At 42.8% G+C, this 25,041-nt stretch overlaps 1 protein-coding gene across 8 annotated transcripts in view; it reads left to right on the top strand.

The window, feature by feature from the left end:
• ADTRP (androgen dependent TFPI regulating protein) overlaps positions 1–25,041 on the top strand; it is an 82,748-nt gene that overhangs the window by 15,662 nt on the left and 42,045 nt on the right. For 5 of the 8 annotated variants that reach the window (XR_009047995.1, XR_009047994.1, XR_009047992.1 and 2 more), the window contains exons 2-3: positions 14,710–14,844; positions 16,369–16,470. The exons of 2 other annotated variants lie outside the window; for them this stretch is intronic. Coding sequence is in view for 1 of the 6 variants with exons in the window: in XM_057698991.1 (XP_057554974.1) it covers positions 17,180–17,264 (85 nt within the window). In the remaining 5 variants the exon portion in view is untranslated. Of the gene's footprint in view, positions 1–14,709; positions 14,845–16,368; positions 16,471–17,179; positions 17,265–25,041 lie in introns of all 8 variants that reach the window. One more of the 8 variants, XM_057698991.1, reaches the window with a different exon arrangement.

The following is a 25,041-nucleotide window of genomic DNA, read 5'->3' as shown; positions in this document are numbered from 1 at the left end:
TCTTACGTGACATCTACAGTCTCCCATGATTTACTCAATGCATTCATCATTAACTCCATCTTCTGCATATTTAGAATGACAGAATAATTTGCAGGATAATTTAGGCTCCATTAGTATGTTATGCATGCCTCTATTACAGTACTTATCACATCATGCTATAATTTTTTTGTTTACATATCTGGCTCTGCCACTTGACTGTGAGTTCCTACGGGGATCAGCTTATGTCTTATTCATTGCAGTATTCTACCTCCTCCCCAGAACCCAGCAGCTGAACATTTTGTACATAGCAGGTTTTTTTTTTTTTTTTTTGGGGGTACACCAGGTTCAATCAACTGTTTTTATACACATATCCCCATATTCCCTCCCTTCCTTGACGCCCCCCTCCTCGAGTCCCCCCCACCCTCCCTGCCCCAGTCCTCTAAGGCATCTTCCATCCTCGAGTTGGACTCCCTTTGTTATACAACAACTTCCCACTGACTATTTTACAGTTGGTAGTGTATATATGTCTGTGCTACTCTCTCGCTTCTTCTCAGTTACCCCTTCACCCCCCGCCCCCTCCCATACCTCGAGTTCTCCAGTCCATTCTCTGTATCACATAGCAGGTTTTTAATGAATGAGGAAGGTTTACAGTAAGGCTCAATAGGTAAGCACACCTGGTTTGCACATATTCATTTATTCAACAGATATTTATTAAGTTCTTAGTGTGTGCCTAGCACTATGATAAGCTCTAGGAATCCAAACACACCATCTGTGTGTGTTTGGGATATAAAGGCACATAAAAAAGATAAATTCCTAACTACTACAGACTGTGTTTCTCCAAAATCCATGAATTGAAATCTTAACCCCCCAAAGTGATGGTATTAGGAGGTGGGAACTTAAGAAGGTGATTAGGTCATGAGGCTAGAGCACTCATGATGGGATTAGCGTCATTACAAAAAAGGCCCCAGAGAGCTCTCTGGCCCCTTCCCACATATGAGGACATAACAAGATGATGACTGTCTAGGAAGCAGGCTCTCACCAGACAGAATCTATTGGGATCTTGATCTTGGACTTCCCAGCCTCCAAAACTGTGATAAATAAGTTTCTGTTGTTTATAAACTGCTCAATCTATGGCGTTTTTGTTATTGCACCCTGAATGGCCTAAGACACTAATCATCATGCAATTTACAAAGATGCGCAGAGTATTAAGGAAGACTAGAAGTGGCTCTTTAATATGGCCTGGTTGAGGAGAGGTTCAGGTAAGGGTTCCTAGAGAAGGAAACTGCTGAGCTGCATTTCAGGATATGGTTATGAGATAACCAGTCAAAGCCGCGTTGTGAGAAGGCCATCAGGGAGAGGAGACAGTAAGAGTAAAGGCACTAGGACAGGACACAGCCAGGTGTGACTGGAAAACCCTGCCAATCTGGTGTTGTAGGAGGAACATCAAGTATGAGACAAGAGTGGGGCTGGAAAGAGCACCAAAGCTAGATGAGAGTGGCCGGTTCACGAAATTATAGAACTTGGATGTTATTCTGTTAATGATATTGATGCAGTAATGGGACTTAAGCAGGGGAGAGATGTGGTAAAATTGGCATTTTAGGTGGTAGTAATTCCCTGACCTTGTGAAGAACAGAGTTGGGGGATAAGACGAGAATCAGGAAAACCAGTTAGAAGATAGTTACTACAGTACTGGAAAGAGATGAAGAAGATTTGAACTAGGGTAGCTGTAGAAGGAATGGAAACAAGAGGACTGACTTGAGCTTGATTTGAGAGATGCACTTGGCAGGATTTGGTGGTTAGCTGGATTGGAGGAGTAAGGGAGAGAGAGGAAACAAGGAAGACTCACAGTTAGAAGATAGGGCCATATTCACAGAGAACAGAGATAAATAGTCAGGTTTGGGGGAAGGTAGTGAATTCATTTTAAACATCTTGAGTTTGAGGTACAACTAACTAATTGAGGAAATGTCCAAGAAGCAGCCGAAGATATGTTTGAAGCTTGATGGGGATGAGGAGAGGGCTGTGACTAGAGGTATAAAACTTTCAGTCATAAACTAGAAAGCGGTGGTAGAAACCACGATAGTCAGAAAAATCACTATGGTGAGTATATAGTGTAAGACAGACAAAGGGCTGGACCAGCTCTCTGAGAAGCTCCAGGGAGATTTAGGTCTTTGTCTCCTCTCCCTTCCCGATATTTCCTCAAATCCTTACCCATCTGCAGACCTATGCTTGAGATTTTGTATAAAGGGATAAAAATCCCTAAGTCTATAATGATGCTTACCATGCAAATACCCTGGGAGACATAGCATAGTAATGCCTACGTGCACCAAGTATTAAACTATAACTGATCCTTTCCTGACAGAACTTTCTGATGGAAGAGGTAGAGGAATAAAAGGGGTTCAGGAGGGAGTAGAGAAATATTGCAAAGGGAGTCTGAGGGTGTGTTTCTTCGTGGTCAGACACACTGGTTAGAGTGCAGACTGCAGTTCTGCTTGCCTCTTAACTAGCTTTTGAATGCATCCAGCTTGGGCTTCAGTTTCCTCATCTGAAAATGAGGATTACAACAGTACTTACTTCACAGTAGTGTTTAGAGTGTTAACTGAGTTAATACGTGCAAGGTACTTGGAACAATGCATGCCCCACAGTATGTACTATAAAAGTGTTAGCTGCTGTTGCTATTTACCATTTTAACTTAAGCCACAGAGTTGTATACAGCATTTCACGTCTCTCATTTCCTAGACCACCCTATCCTCTGGGAATGGCTACAATGCAGACCCTATATTGTTGGCTCAGCAAAATCACTATGGGGCTCTACCCCTGTTTATAGTTCCTGATGCCTGGGATCCAGTGACTCTTAGGAGGCATATTTCTTTTTGTTTTGTACTCCATGTACAGCCTGCCGTTCTTTCTCCCAGTACTTGTAAGCCCTGATTAGATCACTGAATAACACCAACTACAGACTTACATAACTGCGTAAGAAGCGCTCCCCTGAGGTCTTTGCTCAGAACCCTCTGAGTCAATTGCCCAGGGAAACAAGCTGGTGATGTCACAAGGTGTGCCACTTCCAGCCCCCTCTCAGGTCCCTTCTGTCAAGCCTGAGACAGGGCCCAGTTGTGAAAACTTTGCCCAGCCTAAGCATATTCTTGTCCTCTCCAAGGCAATGCAGAGACCCTCAGTCTCTTCCAGCAATACCTAAACTCAGGTATGTTGGGGTAGTGGCCACACACCCCCTCCTGATTCTTTGGCCACAGACCTCTTGCTATTTTTCTTCCCTCCCAGGGAACAGGAATGCCTGTGCAAATGGAGTGTCTGGGACAGCTCTCAGGAACTCTTGGTTCTCTAGCATATAGATATAAAACTGGTGGGGGGGGGGGGGACACAACTAATTAAAACCCTGGGGCTGCTCCCTAGAGGATCAAAGGTTGTTTCAGATTGTACACGGCCTCAGAGGCCTTAGGAGAGGGTTACAACACCCTTCCCCTTTCTAAATACTGACTTCCCTCTGTGTGCTAAACATGCCCACAATCTCTCCCTCCTGCTTTGTTAACCTGCTTCTCATTCTCTCAAGATATATTATGGCAACTTCCTTATTCCGCCCAAAAGAAAAGGAAAGAAAAGAGAATACGACCATGACAGTATTTCATTAGCGGTTACTGGTACTTAATGATAAGGTCATTTAATCATGCCCTCACCCCAGTCAAACAGGGCAAAGTGTACTTCTTGCCTTACTCCCTACCCTCTTCAAAGCCTAAATACTGAAATGCATGCAATTCTGCGGATTACCTGCTATTACCTAAATGAAGGTATCTGAAAATCAGCAATAATCCTGTCTCCCAACTTCATCAGGAAAGGACCCTATGAGAGAAGCAAAAGTCAGCTATGTCGGAACTCTCAATCCCAGAGGGGTGAGTTTCACAGCTCTCCTTCTCCAGCCTGGCCTGCCACAGGACTTCAGCTGTGACCTGCGGAAGTACGCCAGAGGGAAGCTACTTGAGACAGTTACAGTTCCCTGGTCAGACCTAGCCATGACCAGGACTTCTATGTGCATATACCACTTTTTTGTTTTGAGCTGGTATATTTTCCTCAATTTCTATATCTCGCAAGGAGAGGATCGGCGAAATTGAAAATCTTTCTACATGGTGGACCATGGGAGTACTTAACATTCCTTAATCTGGTAAGGCCATCTGCTGTATCAGGAAGCAATCTATTTGTCTATAATGTCAATGCCTCTACACATAACACCTTTTGATTTTATCAAGTACAAAATTCCACTATTTGTCTTTCTTCTTCATTGTTTGTGAGTTCTGGCATTCTCTTTTACTTGACAACTTGCTCTGAGAAACCCAATTTGGGAGTTATCCATAGCTACCTTTTGTGCTGGCTAATTGTGAAATGCTCTTTAGAAAAGAATCTTATCTTGAAGTTCTTCTCAGATGAGCCCGAATGGGGAACTAAATTAATGTGGGGTTGACTACATATGCAGGAGGAATTTTGAACTTTGCTTGGGGAAGTCTGTAAGGGAAGGCAGAGCAGCGTATGTTGCGTAGGAAGTGCAATTTCCAGTGGAGGAATAATGCCATTTTACAGCACACACAGACTAACAGATTCATCTAAGAAAAGCAAATATATTTTGTCATGTTCAGATCCCACTTCAATTTTTTATAGGCTCAGGCTCCATCTTAAAGGACAAATCACCCAACCAAATGGCAAATACACATTTTCAACTATTTACAAACCAATCACATCACTTGATCCCTTCTTGTCTTCCTAGCCCAGCTGACCACAATGTGATGAATGAAGTGATGAAGTATGAATGAATGGGAGAAAAGTAGATTTTTAAAAAATGTTTTGGGAATATGTAAAATTAGTTTTAGAGTTAAAAGCCAAAAGTGCTGCATCCCTTGGGGTGCTAAAGTTTTGAGATTTTTAACCTAAATGTAGGGTGCCATGTAAACATCTGATTTCATAAAATGGACAAAATATTCCAGTTCTTGATCATCATAATCCTAGGCAGGGGTAATATATGGTAGAAAAAAAAAAAAGACTCTATAATGCAGACGGTTCAAATCAAAGAAGCCTGGGAGTTCAGCTTCCTCCTCTCTGGTAATTTGCTGGCCTTTGATTTTGAGATTTGAGCCCTGAATCTAGCTCTATTGTGCCTGAAAAATATCAAGGTGACGGCTTGTTTCAATTACAGAATTTTATGAGAACAAAAACAAGTAAACAGAAAACAATAACAAAAAATTATTTTGTGGAATTAGAATAATACAAAGTCTCAGCTTTATGTATCTATTAGCTTCATATTAAGAATAGTCAACGAGACACAAGAGGGCAGACAGCAGTATCAAGCTGTATCAGCACTATTTCATCTTGTGGAACTGAAAACCACAGCCACAGAAAAATAGAGAAAATGAAAAAGCAGAGGACTTTGTACCAGATGAAGGGACAGGATAAAGCCCCAGAAAAACAACTAAATGAAGAGGAGATAGGCACCCTTCCAGAAAAAGAATTCAGAATAATGATAGTGAAGATGATCTAGGACTTTGAAAAAAGACTGGATGCAAAGATCAAAAAGTTTACCAAAGACCTAGAAGAATTAAAAAGCAAACAGAGACATGTAACACAATAATTGAAATGAAAAATACACTAGAAGGAACCAGTAGCAGATTAACTGAGGCAGAAGGGCGAATAAGTGACCTGGAAGACAGAATGGTGATCATCACTGATGCAGAAAAGAATAAAGAAAAAAGAATGAAAAGAACTGAAGATAGCCTAAGAGACCTCTGGGAGAATGTTAAATGTACCAACATTCGCATTAAAGGGGTCCCAGAAGGAAACGAGAGAGAAAAAGGACCTGAGAAAATATTGGAAGAGATTCTAGTTGAAAACTAACCTAACATGGGAAAGGAAATAGCTACCCAAGTGCAGGAAGCTCAGAGAGTCCCAGGCAGGATAAATCCAAGGAGAAACATGCCAAGACATATATTAGTCAAATTGACAAAAATTAAAGACAGAGAAATGTTATTAAAAGCAACAAGGGAAAAACAACAAATAACATACAAGGGAACTCCCGTAAGATCAAGGGACCAATCCAAGAATAAGAGATAACAATTATAAATATATATGCACCCAACATAGGAGCACCTCAATACATAAGGCAAATGCTAACAACTATGAAAGAGAAAATGCAAGGCAGAAATAGAGACACAGGTGTAGAGAACAAACACATGGACACCAAGTGGGGAAAGTGGGGAGGGTTGGGGGGTAATGAATTGGGAGATTGGGACACCAAATTGTACACTCTAAATAAAATTAAAAAAAATAAAAAATAAAAAAATAAAAGAATAGTCAATGTAAAGAGAGCAGTGTCAGCCAGGATTGATGATCTAATCAAATCCAAATTCTAGTATGGCTGTCTTACCTTACACTAAGTTTGGCAAAGAGCAGATTCATCACCTACTCCCCGAAAACCAGCTCCGTGACTTTTTTTTTTAACAGATAATAAACAGCATAGATATATATATATATATATATTTTTAAGAACTTTTATTGACATACAGTGAACATACAATAAACTGAATATATTTAGAGTGTACTATTTGGTATCCCAATCTCCCAATTCATTCCCCCACAATGCTCCCTGCTTTCCCCACCTGACTTCTTAATTATAGCTCAGTTACATGTCCCAGAGCCATCATATTTCCAAGAATGGAAAAAGACACTCATCTGTCGAAGACACGTATTTCCTAGTGTTAATCCCCTGACTAATCAGCCACCAAATCCTATGTTTTCCCTCTTGCTAGGTTCATCCCTTCTTCCCCAATCTTACTGCCCCTCTCATCGTAGACTCATTAATTTGTACCTAGATGACAAGATCATCTCTTCACTGTCACTCACATTTCAGATTAATCTTCCCAAAGAACTGTTTTTGGTTTGGTTTTGTTTCAAACATCATGAACCTGCTTGAGAAGTGTGGTCAGCTATTCAAGAAACTACAGGGGCTCCTCCTACCTTACAGGATCAATCTAAACTCCTGATTTAAGAGCTCATCTTAAATCTTAAGGCTAAGATACTTAGCCTTCTGGCACTCCTCTCCCCAGGAAGGTTGGTCTATTCTCCAGGAAGGACTGTGTCTTCTCCAGTGTTGGTCCCTAGGCTTTTTGCTGTCACTCTTCTACCCATATTCACACTATCCTTGAATGAAAGGCCTACTTGCTTCCCTATCACTTTGCTGCTTTCACATACCACCTGGAATCCCATACTCTCCTTAAAATCTCTGCTGACCAACTCTAGCTCAAATTTGGTTTTTTTCCTTTCCCTGAATTTTTACAGCTTCTCGTAGTCTCTCCTTATTTATGTTTAGTATTGTTTTCTCATTTCTACCCACATGTGATTCTTAACATTTCAATCAAATCGTAAGTGGCTCCAAAACAGGAGTTTTGTCTCCTAAGTCATTGTCAGCCCTAACAGTCTGATTCTACATTGTGTTTGCTACAATGGCAGGCACAGATTATTCCCATAATAAAAACTGGGTAATTTGATATGTTGACTGGACTTGACCTCAGACTTTTCTGTATTCCTGACCAGCATAGTCTCTTTTGACATCGTCTGACCCTTGAAATGGGCAGAGAGGGGCTTACCTGTGGCTATTTCCTTTCTGCTCTCTGTTAGGTGTCATTTTGAAATTCTGACAATGAAACATTTTCCAATTGGTGAAGATGAGCTGAATGTGTTTTAGAGGATCTATTTAAGGTCAGACGTCAAATATGTGACTTCATGTGAAATATTGGGCCTTAAAATTTCTAGATCTTGAGGTCTTGCAGGCTGATTAATGCTTGTGTTTCCTAATGATTACTCAGTGTTAACTAATGATTAATTAGTTAACGGTTGCATTTATAAAGTCACAGAGGTCTCATACCTTGCTATAACACTCAAATTTATTTTAAGTAAGCTTACTGAAGTCAGTACCCCATCCTGCTTTCCAGGAAATTTACACACCTCCCCTTTAAACAGCTTTAATTTCTAGTTGGCTGAATATCTGTTTTGGCCCCTAAGAACAAAGTCCAGCTTAATGCAAGTCAGCATTCTAAGCCTGCCCCATTTCCTCCTGAAGCTACCCCAGGGAATTCAAAGGATGGATGCCTGGGGCATGAGGTGAGTTGAGGGAGGTACCACTGGGAATTGGTCATGATGACCAATTCCTGCCTAGTGCCTAAGGAGAGTAAAGGAAGGAAAGGAGAGATGTGAGTCTCTGCCTAATGAGGGAGTACACTGACCCCAGGGGAGAGGCAGCTAATTCCCTGTTGGGAGGGAAGACAGTGTAGCCTAGTGCTACAAGCATGAGCTTTAGGATCATGAGCTCTCTGGGATGGTTCGTCAGTTCCTACTGACCCTGGGCTGGGTATTTCTTTGTCTTTTAATTCCAAATCTGTCAAACAGAAATAAAAATAGTGCATAACCACTGGGAGGGTGCTGGTGAGCTTGTAGTCCTCTCATCTTTGAGTAGAGTAGGGATGCTGCATAGAGGAGGGTAATTTTGGGGGACATCAGTCTCCTTGCTGGCACCATGGGTGGTGGGTCATGGATTCAGGCGAGCATCACCCACCTGCCTCACTGCTCAAGTATCTCCCTCCACTGGCTTCATGCTCCAACTTCCCAGCTAAAGGAGGACCACTGTGGAGTCACTGCTTTGCCTATACAATAGCTGTCTAGGTGGCTGCCCTCAGGCACTGGGGAAGCCCTAGAGAGGTAGAGCTTGCAGGCTCAGGCAGAGGGCAATGAATCCTACTGAATGGAGAAGCCCCCAGGAACTGGGTGTGGAGACAAGGCAGTGCTGTGGACGTCCTCCGGGTGCTCATGTTGGCTCAGGCTTCCAGTGCCTGGATCTTCCACAAATGTGTTCCCTCCTCTCCATTCACTCTACTTCCATCCAGGGACTGTCCCTGACCCAGGGAATACAGGCTGGGAAGAGGGGATGGAGGGGATTTTCAGCTACAATTTAAATCAGCTTGCAGAATTCATAGAGTTTGTTGGGTTTTCCTCTTTTTAAAAATAAACTTCCTGCTGAAACATGGTTAGAGGTGGTGCCTCATAACTGGGATCTCCAGGGGAGATTCTGGGCGGGCCCCTCCCTGTTCCCTCACCCCACTTCACCAACAGAGGCAAGACATTTGCCTCCCTCCATGTGCCCACGCCTCAGGCGGCTCTGACCTCATTATCGTCAAGCTCTCAGGATGATGACAGCCACTTCATTACACGGGTCCTCAGGGATGGCAAAGCAGGGCCTGGGGAAGACAGCTCCTTGGGGACATTCCACCCTCCAAGCTCCAAGGTAGTACATGAACAGTGGGAAGACAGGGACCCATTTACAGTAGACAGAGCCCACTTCCACACTTGGGATCAACCTTCCATTTCCATCATCAGGTTACTCATTCATGGAACTCTTAAGCTCAACAGAGTCAGAGATACACTTAACTGACTATTCCACAAAAATGCCTGAGATCACTGTTTTTACCTCTCAGACAGCTGAAAGAATGAGGGCTCTTAGAAGGGAAGAGTCACCTCCAGCCCCCAAAATAAAACAGCTGTAGTTCATTGAGTAACTGTGACAGCATTTTGTTTGGTTCTCTGCACACAGTGTAAAGAGCAGTGACTGAAGGCCTAGCTTCTGGAGCCAGACTGCCTGGGTTGCCACTCACTTGCTGTGTGCTCTTGAGTGAGCTGCCTAACTTCTCTGTGCCTCCTACCTAGTGGATCTGTGGTGTGGCACACAGAGTCCCCCACCTCCCCCAGCATCAAGGTACTCATTCCCCAGATCCTGAGAGAAGGAGTGTTGGCTGCTGCTGACTCACAGCTGAGCTCCTGTCCCACCACTGTCCTCAGCAGAAGGGAGCTGCCTGCACCAAGGCGTAAGGCCTCCCTGGGGTTGCTGCATCCAATGACTGGCTGACCTAGGCTACAAAGGCTGGACTCCAGGACAACTCTGAAGGGACAGCTCAACTCCAGGGCTCCTTCAGGGATTAGCTGATTCCGTGCAACTGCACTGCCCTTCTGGTTATCCTGCTGCTCCGCTCTTCTCCCTGCCCCCCTCCCTGCCTCCCTCCCTCTCATGGATATTCTGGGAGCACTCCTCAATGAACACTCTGCAGGCAGATCTCAGCATCTCAGATTCTGTTTCCCAAGGAACCTGACCTACAAAATGTAACACAGTAAATGTACAGAAAACGTTCCTCTGCCGCCGCAGTCTCTTCCCTTCCTAATACAGACATATTAACATAGAGCCTGCCCTGGTCTGTGTTATGTCTAATTTCTGGCACCTAATAGACATTCTGTGAATGTTGGATGCATGAATAAATGATCAGAACATTAACTGGTAAGAGCCACTTTCTAGAGAACCCCACCCCACCTGTAAGACAGTCTACCCCATGGCCATCCGACTGCCACACTGAAGCTGGCTGTTATCAGCTACATAACACTGGCCAAGCATTCTTACAAATATTCCTTGCAACCTGTTCCTCAATGTTCTTAGTTTCTTCTCTTTTTTTTCTGCGTTCTTCATATCATTTCTTCTCCCAGGTAGACTTCCCCTACCTGCCCCACATGCCACTACCCTTACCACCAGTTATATAAAGTACTCATCACAATTATTGCCCATTTGCTGTTTTATTTTGGATTAATCTCCACTGCAAGTGTTGCATCATTTTGAAGGGGAGACCTGAGAAAGTCCCAGCCCGTCTGAGTCAGGCACAGAGAGCTGAGCTCGGCGTCAGGTTACGTGACTCATCCAATCAGAGCTGTAACGTCTTGCTCAGGAAACTTGTGGAATCTCCCTCTCTGGAATTATTTTTAAATGAAGAAATTCTCATTTCCTGGGATGGTTCTGGCTTAAAACAAGGAAAATAAATTTGATGACTTAGAAAGGTTAAGCTTCTGTGTTTTCAAGATTTCTGTGAATTTTGTGAAGACATATGAATGTAAAAACTAAATATCCTTTAGCTATGGTTTCTTAAATTTCACTAGTTATAAAAAAAAATCTAAATCACACTCTCCCAGGTGGTAAGTTTGTCAGCTAGCAACAAAAATGGAAGACCGCTAACAAACTTAGATCCACAGCATTTCAGAAGAAGGCACAAAAGAACAAACAGAATTAGGGAAGAAGTGGTAGAAAAGATAAATCAGAGAGCAGCAACTCTGGAAAAAACCTGACCAAGAAGACACCATTAGCTCTGCTTTTCTGAGCAGCCAAAACAGTTGAGAAATGTAAACCACTGTAATTTTGTTTTGAGTCATAAAAGAAGGTGAGTTGTTGCTGTCTTCTTTGAATGCTACTGTATTCGTTTGCTGGGGCTGCCAGAACAATGTACCACAGACTGGGTGGCCTAAACAACAGAAATTTCCTCAGAGTTCTAGAGGCCAGAAGTCCAAGATCAAGGTGTTAGCAGGGTTGGTTGCTTTAAGCTCCTCTCCTTGGCTTGTAAACGGCTGTCTTCTTCCTGTGTCTTCACATGGTCTACCCTGTGTGCATCTATGTCCTCATCTCCTCTTCGTTTAAGGACACCAGTCCTGTTGGATTAGGGCCCACTCTACTGTCCTCATTTTAACTTAATCACCTCTTTAAAGACGCTACCTCCAAATACAGCCACTTTCTGAGGTACTGAGGGTTATAACTTCAACATATGCATTTTGGGGGGATACAGTTCAGTCCGTAACAGCTGCCACTTTCCCCCTTGACTATTATTCTTTCTGACAATGTCTTATAAACATCCCGGTGTACTGTGCTTAGAGAACGAGCAGTCCAGTGAATGGCTTTGTGAGCCGATCCAACCTGTCCTTGAGGCCCCCCAGGAAGCCTCCCCACTGAGGAGGCCGATGCCCCCTCCCTCCCTGCTCGCCAGCTCTGCTGTGTGGATCCTCTATGCCCTAGTTCCTGCTTATTTATTTCTCTTGGCAACACCCTAGCGCCTCCCTCCTGGGCCCCTATGTGGGGGCTCCATAAATATTCCTTGTTGATACAGATGATGGCATGTCCATGTGGATTAAGATCAATGGAGACAAGGCTGCCTCATGCACACAGCTGGCATCTCTCCAATGTGATGTATGCCTGTGAAATAATGTGTGAGCTGAGGGTAGAGGGGGAGAAGTGATTGGCAAGTTTGTGGTGTGGAGCAGATTTTTATCGGTGGAGGAGGAGCCGTGGGGGCTCTGCGTGATGTGCTCTTTCCCCAGTCCAGTGTCCACGTTCTGTGATTGGGAAAGGCAAGAGAAAGTCACGACGAGCTTGACTCATGATGACGCTGGGAAGCTCTCGCTAAGGAAAGTGGTCACATGGACTTCACATGCTGGGTGGAGGCGGCCTCTCCCCAAGGAGGGAAAACCTGGCAGACACTCAGTGCTCAGTGTGTGATTAATGGCTGTGTTGACAGAACCGTGCAGGCCTCCTCACCGGGCCCAGGCCCCTCGCCGGCCCTTCCTAACTCCAGCAGCTGCCCGCTGTGGCCTCGGGATGAGCTGAGAGCTGCGGAAGAAGGGGCAGAAGGCGACTTCTTCTAGAGTCCTGAGTAAAGACTGCACTCCAATTCCTGCAGCTCTTAGGGGCTGAATGGCAAAAGTAAATGACAAGTATTGGGGTGGCAGCCTCTTCATGGCATTTAAAACTGTAGCCCACCCTCCCTGGAACACTCCCTTCTGGCTTGAAGCCTCCTTCTTCCTCAGGGCCAGGGGGCTCTTGTACGCTCCTGATTTCCTACCATCCGATCATTCTTTGCTGCCCCCTTAGCTCCTCCGGCCCTTAGAGGAGGGCATTTCCTCAGCCTCTGCTTCCCACTTCTCTCCTCTTCCCCCATCCTCTCTTTAGAAACCTCCCCCCACCATGGGGTTCCCTCCCGGGATCTCCACAGCCCCACCTCCCTGGAGACCACCACGTTCCTTTTTCCACATGGAAGTTCCTCTAGGCAAGTGATTCTCAACCTTGGCTGCCCTGATTAGAATCACCTGGGAGAATGTTTTAAAATCCTGAAGCCTAGGTTGCACCCCAGACTCATTAAATTAGAATCTTTGGGGGTGAGAATCAGGCATCAGTATTTTTTGAAGTTATTTTAATTCTCCCACCTGGAGATAACACATCTCCTTTCTGAACTCCCACAGTGCTTTATCTTTATTCTTAGAAACCTGACACATGGTTTGTTTGGTTTTTATAGTTTGGCTCAAGAAGCAGACTTTGGGTTTCAAATCCTGTCCTTGATAGTTACCACCATTAGACTTCAGGCAAGTCTGTTCATCTCCCCGTGCCCGTTTCCTCATCTGTAAAATGGGAAGTGAGGACAGAATCAAAGGACTTACCTCATAAGGTTGTGATAAGAAATTAAAAGCTCAGATCAGTGCCCAGCACATAACAAGAAACAAAAATTGTCAGCTATTACAAAAAAAAAAAAAGTCAGCTGTTATAGTTTTCAGTAGTCCAATAAGATTTTTAAGTGATAAATTTATGTCTAATCCAGTGGCTCTAGAACTTTAGCATGTACAAGGGTCACCTGGAGAGTTTATTATTAAAAAACACCTTCCCGGGCCCTATTCCCAGAGATTCTGATCCCAGGGTCTGGGGTGGGGCTGAAGTCCTGCATTTCTAACAAGCTTTGGGGTGCTGCTGGTGCTGCTGGGCTGAGGACACCGGTGGGAGCGTCACTGGCCTCACCCACCTCCATGTCCTCTCCTGCCCACCCTTCAGCCTGAGGAGTGGCAGGAGGCCAACCCTGCTAGAAGTTTCCTAGGGTTCAGAGCTCAGAGTTCTTCCCCAAAAGCCGACTTGGTTAATCATTAGGCCAGCTGCCCAGGTTCCAGAACTTGCCTGAAGCAGACTCGAGCAGAGTCCAGGCTGCTCCTTTTGTACCAGTCAGAGCTTTCAAGGAACAGGATGGATTCTGAAACAATAACTCAAAACCAACTCCAACTCTGTACTAGTGTGACCCTTAAATTAGAAGCCATGGGTTTGCAGAAAACTGTAAGAATGGTCACACTCTGTTCTGATTGTGATCTATGTCCTTGAAAAAGACCCTGCTTCTTTTTTACCCTCAAGGCCCTCAGGATACCTAGAGATGCACCGGAGCCCAGGGCTTGCTCTATCCCTGTGGATCTAAATCACTTTTCATCCAGATTGTTTCTTAAGGCCTTCAGTCTCCGCCTTTTAATGAGGGAAGAACACTGGCTTGTCCCTCAGATAGGCAAGATGCCGTTTTGTGTGTCTCCCGCAGGACAGCACAGGGCTCCTTCATGGTGCTCTTGATCCCGAGTCTGGCTTCTCTAATGAGACTGCAACACCAGGCATTTAAAACTATTGTCTTCCTAGGAAGAGCCCCGAATGTGTCCACCACTGTGTCTGGTGCTTTGCCCTTGTGCTGTTTATTTGGTTTTTCCCACCTCTGTGCAGCCAAGGTATCTCTCTCATTACATTCTCCTCTTAAGCTGACTCTGTTTTGTTTCCATTTTAGCTCAAGTCCACTATGCTAAATACTGTACACATTATTATCCCCTAAACAACTTTACACAATCAGTTTGAGTGAGCAAGGTCAGGGCCCAGTGAGCTGCAAGACCAGCCTTCCAATTGGCTCCCAACCAAAACAGCCAGCAGCCCCTCCTTCTCAGATTGGTACTGCTCCCAGAGGGGTGGCGCTTCACATCAGTGAAAAATGTATTAATTAAAGGAAATGAAAATGTCCTCATTTGTTGTAATGAATTTAGTTCTTGCAGGCCATTTTCTACAGAGTGGCCTGCCTGGAAGATGTGCTGAAGAGAACTATAGGGAAAAAAGACATTAAGGTCATAACTGCCTGCAGAGACCTGCTTTTCACCACACTGGCTTTTCCGACATCCACGGTAAGTTACAAAGATGTGCAGGTAACATAATACACGTGTCATATGGACCGACACTTCTGGGCAGCAAGCAGCCAGTTACCGTAACCCAGGGCAACTGCATCTGCATAAATGGCCTGAGGACTGCATCGCAACTGCCCATGTCTTCGGGAAATGAGGCACATTACTGTCAAGATTTATCATTAGCTTTGTATCTTTGTGAACATCTGATACAACATCCTTATTGCTGTCTAACAGGGAAGTCTGAAGGACCTTTCTTAACCAAAATACAACTGCCATAAGCTTGGTTCCATCAGGGTGATGGGAATGCAGGGTGCTGAGGAGGGAGTTGACTAACTTCCCTTTCATACATCTTGTTTCACTTGCTGCAATAAGCATTTGTTACTTCTGTAAGTGGAAACCGTTAAAAGACAGGTATGAAAACTTTCAAAGTTGACTCTTTGAAATCGAGGAGAGAGAGACAGTCTGGTGTGGGACACAGTGGGTGACATGCATTTTGTTGAATGAATGGACATTGGGAAGAAGCAAGACATATATGCAAGGGACAGTAGGCTTGTTGCTGATACTGTCCACATTTCTACAACATTGCTCATGTTTTCATTCATTAGTTAGAATGGAAACAAACTGAGACCAGGCATACCAGCTGCCCAGCAGGGCCTATAATTAGAAATGACTACCTCTTTCCACCTGTCATCATCCTGCTTCCTATAGTAGAGACTTCAAACAAATCCAAAATGAAACTCTCCAAACACTAATGAGTTCTCAGATAACAGAGCCAGTACTGGCATTCCAGTTTTACTTTGCAGGACACCTCCTCCTCCACCCCCATAAATCTTCTAAAGGCCAAGTGTTTTTTTTTTTAACAATGGAGTTTATTCATTTTTTAAGACTCAGAAATTGATCCTTTGGAATTTAAGAAGATAGGACAACCAGAAGATTAATGGTTATTTTTTTCCCTTTCTCTACACTGATTTTGTAGCATGGAAGACAGACACTTTGAAAAGATAGCCAAGGGGTACAAGAGGATGGGGATCACTCTAAAGTTCTGAGCCGTAAAGAGATCCAATTCTCAGCTAACTAGCTTGTGAATTATGCTGGGAGCTTGTCACCTACCCGCTTGCTAGTCTTCCTGCTTCCCCTTGCCATGCCTGTTTAGAGAGTGGGCAAGGCAAGTGGAAGACTCAAGCCACTCCATATGGCTGCTCTCAGCACTCCTGGTGAAGCTTAGAGGAGAGGCCATTGGTTAAAATGAAATGACTTAATGGTCTGCGAATCCTGTTTATCTACATCCTCTCTCCCTGGCACAATGAAAAATAATTGATCCCTAACTCTGAAATCCCCAGAGACTGGGTATTGTAATTTTACAATAAATAATTTTTCCCTAATTTAATATTTCTATAATGTATATATAAGAATGTATCTTGAAAACTGGTATCTATTTTTATTTTGCTACGTTTCCTTGATTATCTTAGGAAGCACTGACTAAAAGTAAACCTAATGATCCTATTTTTATGTTCTATTTTCCAGTTTATATTTTTGTCATTCTGGGTCCTCTTTCTCTACAATTGAGAACTCATTTACCCTAAGGCCGTAGATGGTATCTTTCCAGTATGGCTGAATCATGCAATGGTGAGTAAAAGGAAAATTTAGTGAATACAGAAAGGCAACAGCCTCTGTTCTGAGAACTCCAAGTGGCTTATTTATATTTCCAAACTTCTCCTCAGCCCCCAACATCCCATTCATTCCTCCCTCTTCTCCTGTCACTATTTATTTAAAGAGTACATTGATAATATGAAATGAACACAAAAGTGGTGCTGTAATTGGAGTCACTGAAAGCAGATGGGACGTCCAGGCAAGACTCTTGCCAAGTTGCTAATGAAGTCATTGAAAAGACATGAAACCATAAGGGCAAGCAACTTCTTGGAGGCTGCAGTCTTGAAAGAGAAGTGACTTCAGCAAATAACATGTAATCAATTCCTATCCAGGAATGGAATGAAGCAAGCTTTAAAAATAACCTACCCTAGATGTTAACTAGACTTATTGTGGTGAACATTTTGCAATACATATAAACATCAAATCATTATGTTGTACACCTGAAACTAACATGTTATACATGTCAATTATACGTCAAAAAAATCCATCCAAATGTCCAAAGAATAACTCACAGCTCAGAAGCAGCTTCTTAGCTAACACTTGATCAGGACTATTTGTCACAAATGATTTACATATTTGTTTTCCATTTGATGTTTTTATTCATGCATTTATTTTTGAGGGGCTGGAGAGTAAAAGTTTCCTGTTCTGAGTTACTCAGTGCACTGTGTCTGAATACCACTAACAGTGGCCTGGACAAGAAGAGATGGAGCAGGACTGCCCAGGTCTTGGATGAAGGAGGAAGTCTGAGTCATTGGCACCACATGCACGAAGTAATCATTCAAAGTACTTGCTCCACTTCTCAATATTTACAAATGTGTTTCCACATTAGTCAGTTCAGAAGGAGGTCTGAGAGTCTGCGAAGCAAATGACATTTAGAAACCAGGGGGAAATCACAGGGGGTAGCATATGAAGGCTCCTCAGGTTCACAGACTTTCTTCTACCCCCAGCTTTTCCACTGTCTTAAAACTCACATGATTACCAATTTGGAAAAGCAGTTCAGTCCATAACTCTGCCCTACCATGTGCCCTGCCCCCACCGAAAAACATACTTTCACTTTAAATATGTGCTCAGTGAGATACTAATCAATTAACTGAGGTACACAAGTTCCCATCTCATTTAGAGTTCAGGACAAAAACTATGTATTAAGTAAGTCCCACCTCCCAGAGATCCCTCCTACCACCTTCTTTTTGTCGGATCACCTCCTCATTTTCCCAGTTGCTCATTAACATTAACCTGAAACCCCTATACAGAGAATATTCTGGCTTTTTATGGCACTTACACTGTATTAAAAGCATCTTCCTCAAACAGGAGCCCATCAAATTCACACAACTTTGTTTAGATAACAACTATAATCCTGTGTTTTTCCCAATAAAAAAAATAAAAACTCAGAAAGGTTAAGCGATTTGCCTGGGGCCACTGAGCTCATACCCGGGACAGTTAGTGTTTAACTACGTCACTCTTCCTTGCCTTGTACTACAGTAAGTACAGAACCTGTGGTTCGATCTGGTTACATAATTCACCAGGCAATCAAAAAGATGTCACTTTGCTCGATTAACATAGCAAAGTGAGAATTCTCACTTAAAAAAATCCAAAATCCCCATCTGTATGCTAATAAGCTAAAACTCTGCTTAAGAAAATGAAGTGATTTGGGACAACTGATGGAGCTAGATGTTACTAAAATAAAAAGGCAGAGTACTGAAAGTGTCTTTTATTTGGAGCCAAACACATACATCAAATACCTTTTCAAGGTTTTGTTAGCTCAGCTAGTAGTCTTCCTACAACTATTACAAGCTTCCTACCTCTCTGGGGTACCATTTTCCACATGGAAGTGAGGTTAGATTTCTTTCAAATAGTTGTGATGGTGATGCCCAGCATTTGCGACCTTGATAAACAGCCATATGAATTTTTGGTAATTTTGCAAGCAGATAACTTGATTATGTACATCATATCCATCAGTTAATTAGCAAGGTAGATACTATACAACAGAGAACATAAAATATGTGTGTGCCTTCGCAACCTGGGGGTTTCTTTTGACATTGCTCCTTGTCTTTTGGTCAATCAAGTAACCTGAATCCCTTAGAGAGAAGAGGCTAGGGTCAAAAAAGAACACTAGTGAAAAAGAGAAGAGGAGGCAACCTGCTTTGGGTCAGACACAGATTCTTCTGTGATTCTGTTAACTTAACTGGAGAAACTCCCAACATAGCCATTTCTAGTGAAAATGCTGGCATCAGCAAAATCAGCGTTGGGTGCTCCTAATGGGGTCATCTCCAAACTTCCATGCTTGCTTCTGGCGTCTGCTCCAAATCCAGTGTGCTCATGACTGCATCTCACCCCTCTCCCCCAAACTGTGTCTCTTACTCTGGACATTTTCTGTCTTCACTATTAAATACTCCCAGTCTATTGCCTTAAGGAACACTCTCTGATAACTTTTTAAATACCAGTACAGTATAAAAAGATATTGAAATGGTTGTTACTGGGTTAATTTGTTAACACTTTCTACATTTTAACAGTGTCCTTCCATGACAGCTCAAATGAGTAAATACCCAGAAACCACCACTCTGGCAGCCAAAGTGATGATGGGCAGTCGAACTGGACATTTGGTACTAGTTGCCTCCATGTGGGGCTGGCCTGCTCTTAAAAGGAATACACTTCCTGTACTGCGCCTTTTTTCCTTCCACAATGTAAGAATTATTGCTGTACAAAGCCAGTGTCACCCTTCCCTGAAAGGTTCTTTCATTTCACAACAGTGCTTATGTTTGCTATTCTAGCCTTAGCTTTGGAATATTCTTTTGCATTGCTGCCCTGGGTTTTATGAGCAGTATTTGTCATATTAAGAAATACCACTCTCCCCTTTGACACAGTGTAGTTCTAAAACCGTCATGATTCATCAAGTCTTTGGGCTCCTCCCAGCCCAACCTTCCAGCTCATTATAGACCATTCAAAGCTGACTATCATCTCTAATGGACATTTCTCTATCTTTGTTATATATTCGAACCAAGCAGTGTAATATTTCCATCAACCATGGTTAGGCTGCCTTATTTAAAGTAGATCAACCCAACTGTTTTATTGTTAAACAGTTCTCCAGTCTTCATGAAAGAAAGGAAAGAACAGCAAAGTACTCCTCCAGGTTTTGCCAGGAAAACATTAACTCCTCAGGCATTATCTAAATGACTACTAAAGATAGAATTAGAACAGACAGATTTAAACAGCAGGAAGAGGACTCAGTAACTGAGGAAACTATCAGATCCTAACCCGAAGGGGGCTGGGGAACTTATTTCTCTGAAAATCAACCTAAATCATTCAGGCTTCCTCAAAGGAGAGGTGAAAAGATCAGAGAATCCCCTCAGAGGCCTTCTACTTTTGAAAACGGTACACGATTATTGAGCATGTATATACAAGCACCTTATAAACTACCAGGGACTCATTAATAGTTATTATCAGGTGAGACTTTCAATCCATGGTCACAGAGTTTTACAAATGGAAAGGCTTCACTTATATTAATGGAGATTTCAGAACAATCTGCTCTTAAGAGACAGGGCTTATCTTGGCTCTTTAAATTGGAGCAAATACCAAATCCAGATACCTAGTTACTTATGTTGCCATTTATTCACTTGAAAAAAATAATTATTAAGTACTGACTATATGGGTAACAGCAAGATGGACATTTGACAAGGATTTTGACTTCTGGCACCCTTAAATCTTGTTAGGCCTAGTATACATGCACAAAGTTGAAATAATAAAAAATAACAGTTAATACTAATACAAGACATTGCCATAGGTGGTGTCCTGCAGTGGTGTGTGATTACTGCAGAGTGAATGATACAGACAGGAGGGCTGCTGTGCCTCCTGTGTCCCAGCCTGGCTGTGACAGGCATGTGGGTCATGACTGGACAAACTGAAAGGCCTTTGAGGCCTCTCTGGGGGCTTGCTGGGGAGTCCAAATGTCGAGGGAGTGAAACTCTAAACCTTCCAGTTTCTTCCTCACCCACAGTATGCAAGATGTTGTCCATCACTAAATTCAGGTCCAGTCCCAGACTTTTCTCTCCCACCTGAAAGCCTGGTGTGAAACTGTCGGGCTGCTAGGTAGAGGTAGGTGAGTCCTAATGAGTAAAGAAGGTCACCTGTAGGAACATCAGGGTCTAGAAGTCTCTGGATCGCTCAGTGGTTTTCAGCCTTTAGCAAATAGAACCCTTTGTGAATCTAAGGAAATCCATGAACCTTTTCCCAAGGAAAGCACGGATAACCATAAAATTTTGTGTACAGTCTTAGAAGGGTCATAGACCCTCAAAATTCCATTTATGGACCTCAGGTTAAAATCTCCTGACATAATTAAACATACACTTGAAAAGTGGGCCCCCAGATGAGTTCTAATGCTGTGTTCAAATAAAAAATACAAAATCAAAAATTATTCACCGGGTGATAAGAGAAATATGAGATATGATTCCTAACCTCAAGAAGCTTAAATTATAGTTTTTTCAATACACACCTGTTCCTACCCAGCCTTTTAACTTGCTGTAAGTAGAGGCTGTGTTCTGAAGCATCTTTGGCAGAACACCTGCCACAGTTAAACAGTTCCCCCCTCCAGTATTATTTCCTAGAAAGTCAATGTCTGAAAAGAAAGAGGGTGCTAGTCAGGGTTCCTATGGGGAACTCTGCCTCCCATCTACTTCTGTTTCCATATGATATAAGACAACAGCCAGAGTATGTTCTGCTGATACAGCGCATGTTGCTCATAGGGTGGGAAGTGAGATCCCTTGGAAGCTTGGTCGAAGTCCGTGGACATGATGTGCTTGTGTTCAGTATAGATTTTGAGTGTAAAGCCATCAGGATTTATTGAATTATGGCAAAAAAGGGGAGATAAGATCATTAGCTTAAGACACAGGGAAGGCAGGGATAGAGATGCTAAGGGAGGAACGAGGATTGTGGAGGAGGAAATTGTTTTGTTTGGACATGTTTGAGATGCCAATCAGACAACAAAGTTTAGATGCAGAATAGCAAGTTGGACATACAAGCCTAGGGGAGATTTCTGGACTGGTGACATAAATTCGGTTGTCTTCATTATAAAGATTGTTTTTAAAGTTAAATAAGATCCCTAGGGAGTAAGTATGGTTAGAGAAGATACCCCAGGACTAAGCTGTAGAACATTCCAACTTTCAGTACTTAGGAGGAAGAACAGAAGAATTCAACAAAGGAGACTGAGAAGGAGACGCCAATGAGTCAGGAGGAGATCCAGTGCAGTTTAGTCTCCTGGAAGTCAAGTATAAAAATGTTTCAAGAAAGAGGAAGTACGGGCTTCCCTGGTGGCACAGTGGCGAAGAATACACCTGCCGATGCAGGGCACATGGGTTCAATCTCTGCTCCGGGAAAATCACACATGCTGCAGAGCAACTAAGCCTGTGTGCCACAGCTACTGAAGCCCGTGCGCCTAGAGCCAGTGCTCCACAACAAGAAAAGCCACTGCAATGAGAAGCCCGTGCACCACAATGAAGAGTAGCCTCTGCTCTCTGCAACTAGAGAAGCCCGCACACAGCAACGAAGACCCAATGCAGCCAATAAATAAATAAGTTTAAAAAAAAAGAAAAAAAGAGGAAAAAGGAAGTATTCTATGTTAAAAGCTGCTTAGAGGTCATGTAAGAACAACTGTAAGGTGATCACTGGATTTGCAGTAATGAACTCTCTGGTGACTTGTACAAGAGCAGTTTGATTGGGGGTGAGGGGAGAGCCTTGGTAGTGCTGTATGTATTAGTTTCCTGCTGCTGCTATAAGAATACAAACTTAATGGCTTAAAATAATACAAATTATTATCTTACAGTCTAGAGGTCAGAAGTTCAAAATGGGTCTTACGGGATAAAATCTAGGCATCAGCAGAGTAGCATTCCTTCTGGAAGCTCTAGAGGAGAATCTGTTTCCTTCCCCTTTCCACCTACAGTCTGCCTACATTCCTTGATTCATGGACTCTTCCTCCTTCAAATCTGTTGTACCATTAAAATCTAAAATCTTCTCTGGCCATTTTCTACTCTAGACCAAGTCCACGTTAGAAAGAGAAACTATGACTGCCAACAATGACCAGAAAATGGTGCTGGGAAATAACCTGTCATGTGACTCGGGAGGGAAGCGCTGCGCGAGTTATGCCAATGGTATTCCAAGGAAAGATCCTTTTTCAGAGCACTGTTCTAAAACTCCTGAGCAAGAATGAAAATAGAATCATTTTTCAAACCCTGATATTTACTTGGATATTTTTTTCAGGTTTAATCACTATAGTGTTTTTTATAAGCTGTCCTCTTGTTTTAAAACACTTCATTCATTCTATTCACTTCCTAATCTGAGGCAGGTTAGACTCTCCAATGACATGGGAGAGACACTGAACTAAAGGAATGCTTAAAGCTCAGCAGTGAAATCAGAAGCTAAGCTGGGATTAGGGAGCAGAGTTAGCTGAGTGAGGACAATAAAGCCATCTTGCCCCTCAGGAAGTCTTAAGGTAAACAGAGGAGATTCTGATAATGAACTGCGAAAGGATTACCAGTCCACTTAAGGTTTTATATAACTAGAACCAAGCAATCACAGTGCCTGCTTTCTTCATCTCTTGAGAGCAGGAACCAGAATGGTGAAAGTATTTTTTTTTAAATCCCAATTCAGAGAACTTCCAATGTGTGCTGAAGAGTAGCTTGCTTTTACAATTCCATTATCCAGTAATGCTCTATCAATGGGCTGCTTTTTAAATCGAAGAATACCAGCAGCAAATACATCCTAATTTCAAAATCAAAGTCAAAGGTTTTTAATGATCAAAAATTATACCTGTCTTCTAAGAAGTTACTGGGAAATGGAATAACTGAAATCATTTGGGGCCCTTGAGGGTTTGCTAGCAAGTCTTCCCTCCTGTGTGATGTAATTAATCCCCACTTCCATGGCAACCATGTGTAATACTACCAACAGGAAGAATGACTTTATGCTGGAGAAACCAGGATGGAGAAATTCACAACAGAAGATCCTAAACCTCTCTGAAATACCAAGAGAAATAAATAAAATCTAAGTAGGAAGGAGAGTGCTAAAGTTCCATGAGCTCAGAACAGAAGTGAAAATGCCCACGAGCAGCCAGTGGAGGGTGGGAGGGCCTTCTCTCACAGATTTGAATGGACATCCCCTTCCTGATTAGGGAGCCAGCATAGAAAAGCCCCCTTCATGTTTCTAGTTGCTTCACAGGCAGACACTCTGACAGCTGCAGGGTCCCGTTCTTGAACAGGGAGCTGCTGACAGGCTCTCAACCAGCCCCCACATCTCTTTCCCTGGTCTCTTTATCTTCTCTGCCTACAGAGCAATCACTGTGCCTAATTGGGAACTGAGCTTTTCCAAGTCCTCTAATCTTACTCTCACCTCCAGGTCCTTGGATTACAAGCCAGTAGATGATTTCTGCAGAGCATTATCTAGTCTACTGGATGGTGATTCCACTTGCCCACATATTATACATTCATCACATGGATTCCTATCTCACAAGCTTATGTCCTAAGTTTTGAATTCTCAGCTCTGCCCTTCATTCCTCTCAATCTAATGGGCACATTCGTTAATATATAGGCACTTGTTTTGCAAACTGCTTCCTAAATCTCAACAACTCTTCCAACCTACCACCAGCCTTACTTAACTCCTTCATCCTTTTTCTTTCACCTTCATGTATTCACTAGACTCATTTATTTTCTCTAAAAGTTTATACTTAGAGCAAAGCTAAAGAAGAGTGAGAACTGTGGGACAAGAATGAGCTCTTTCTCTAGGGAGCTCATGCACGTTGAGCCATGTGAGATGGGGTGACTGTCAGAGTCTCTGAGAGTGTGAGCAAAAGGTTTGCTCAGAGTGAAGATCCTGCTTTTATGCTTAGTGATTCTACACTGCATGCTGAGTGTACACTTGCAGTCACTTAACAGTGGTCTGACAGCCAAGAGGGCCCGGATGCCATAAAGAGCATCTCCATTAACACAAAAATCTATAGGCAGGTTGGTGCACACTCCACCTGTTCAAGCAAAGAATCAGTTATCTAATTATGAATGTTTGAAAACAGAATACAAATCTAATGTTAGAAACAAGCCTGCTGATCAGGGGCAAGAGGGCATAGCCATTGCTTGAAAATGCTGGTTTTGCTATTGTCTAAGTACATATGACTAACAGACAATAATATAGTGATTTCCCTTTTTTACCCAATTCATGCTTGACAATACTCTATTGTAGCAATGATTGGCAGAGATACTAAAATACTTAACCTATCGAATAGTATTTAATAAAAGTCTTTTGTCTCCAGTCAACCCAGGGAGTTTAGTTTAAGGCTTATATGTGGGAACATTTTAATTAATATGCATACTTTTTCTGACATATTTTAAAATACTTTGCTAACCTAATAATGTCAGAGTTAGTGGTATTAAAATATCACGATGATCACAGAAATTGTAAGCCTAGCAAAAAAGGTGTTTAAGAAATATTTGTTGAATGATATTTGACAAACGGAATATCAAGCTGCATATCCAATGGGAATGACACAATCTTAGTGGCATCTCTTGAGGTGGT

Source organism: Hippopotamus amphibius, chromosome 11 (genome assembly GCF_030028045.1).
Source record: "Hippopotamus amphibius kiboko isolate mHipAmp2 chromosome 11, mHipAmp2.hap2, whole genome shotgun sequence".
NCBI lineage: Eukaryota > Metazoa > Chordata > Mammalia > Artiodactyla > Hippopotamidae > Hippopotamus > Hippopotamus amphibius.
The sequence above is the reverse complement of the archived record's forward strand: the minus strand, read 5'-3'. Positions and strand labels throughout refer to the sequence as shown.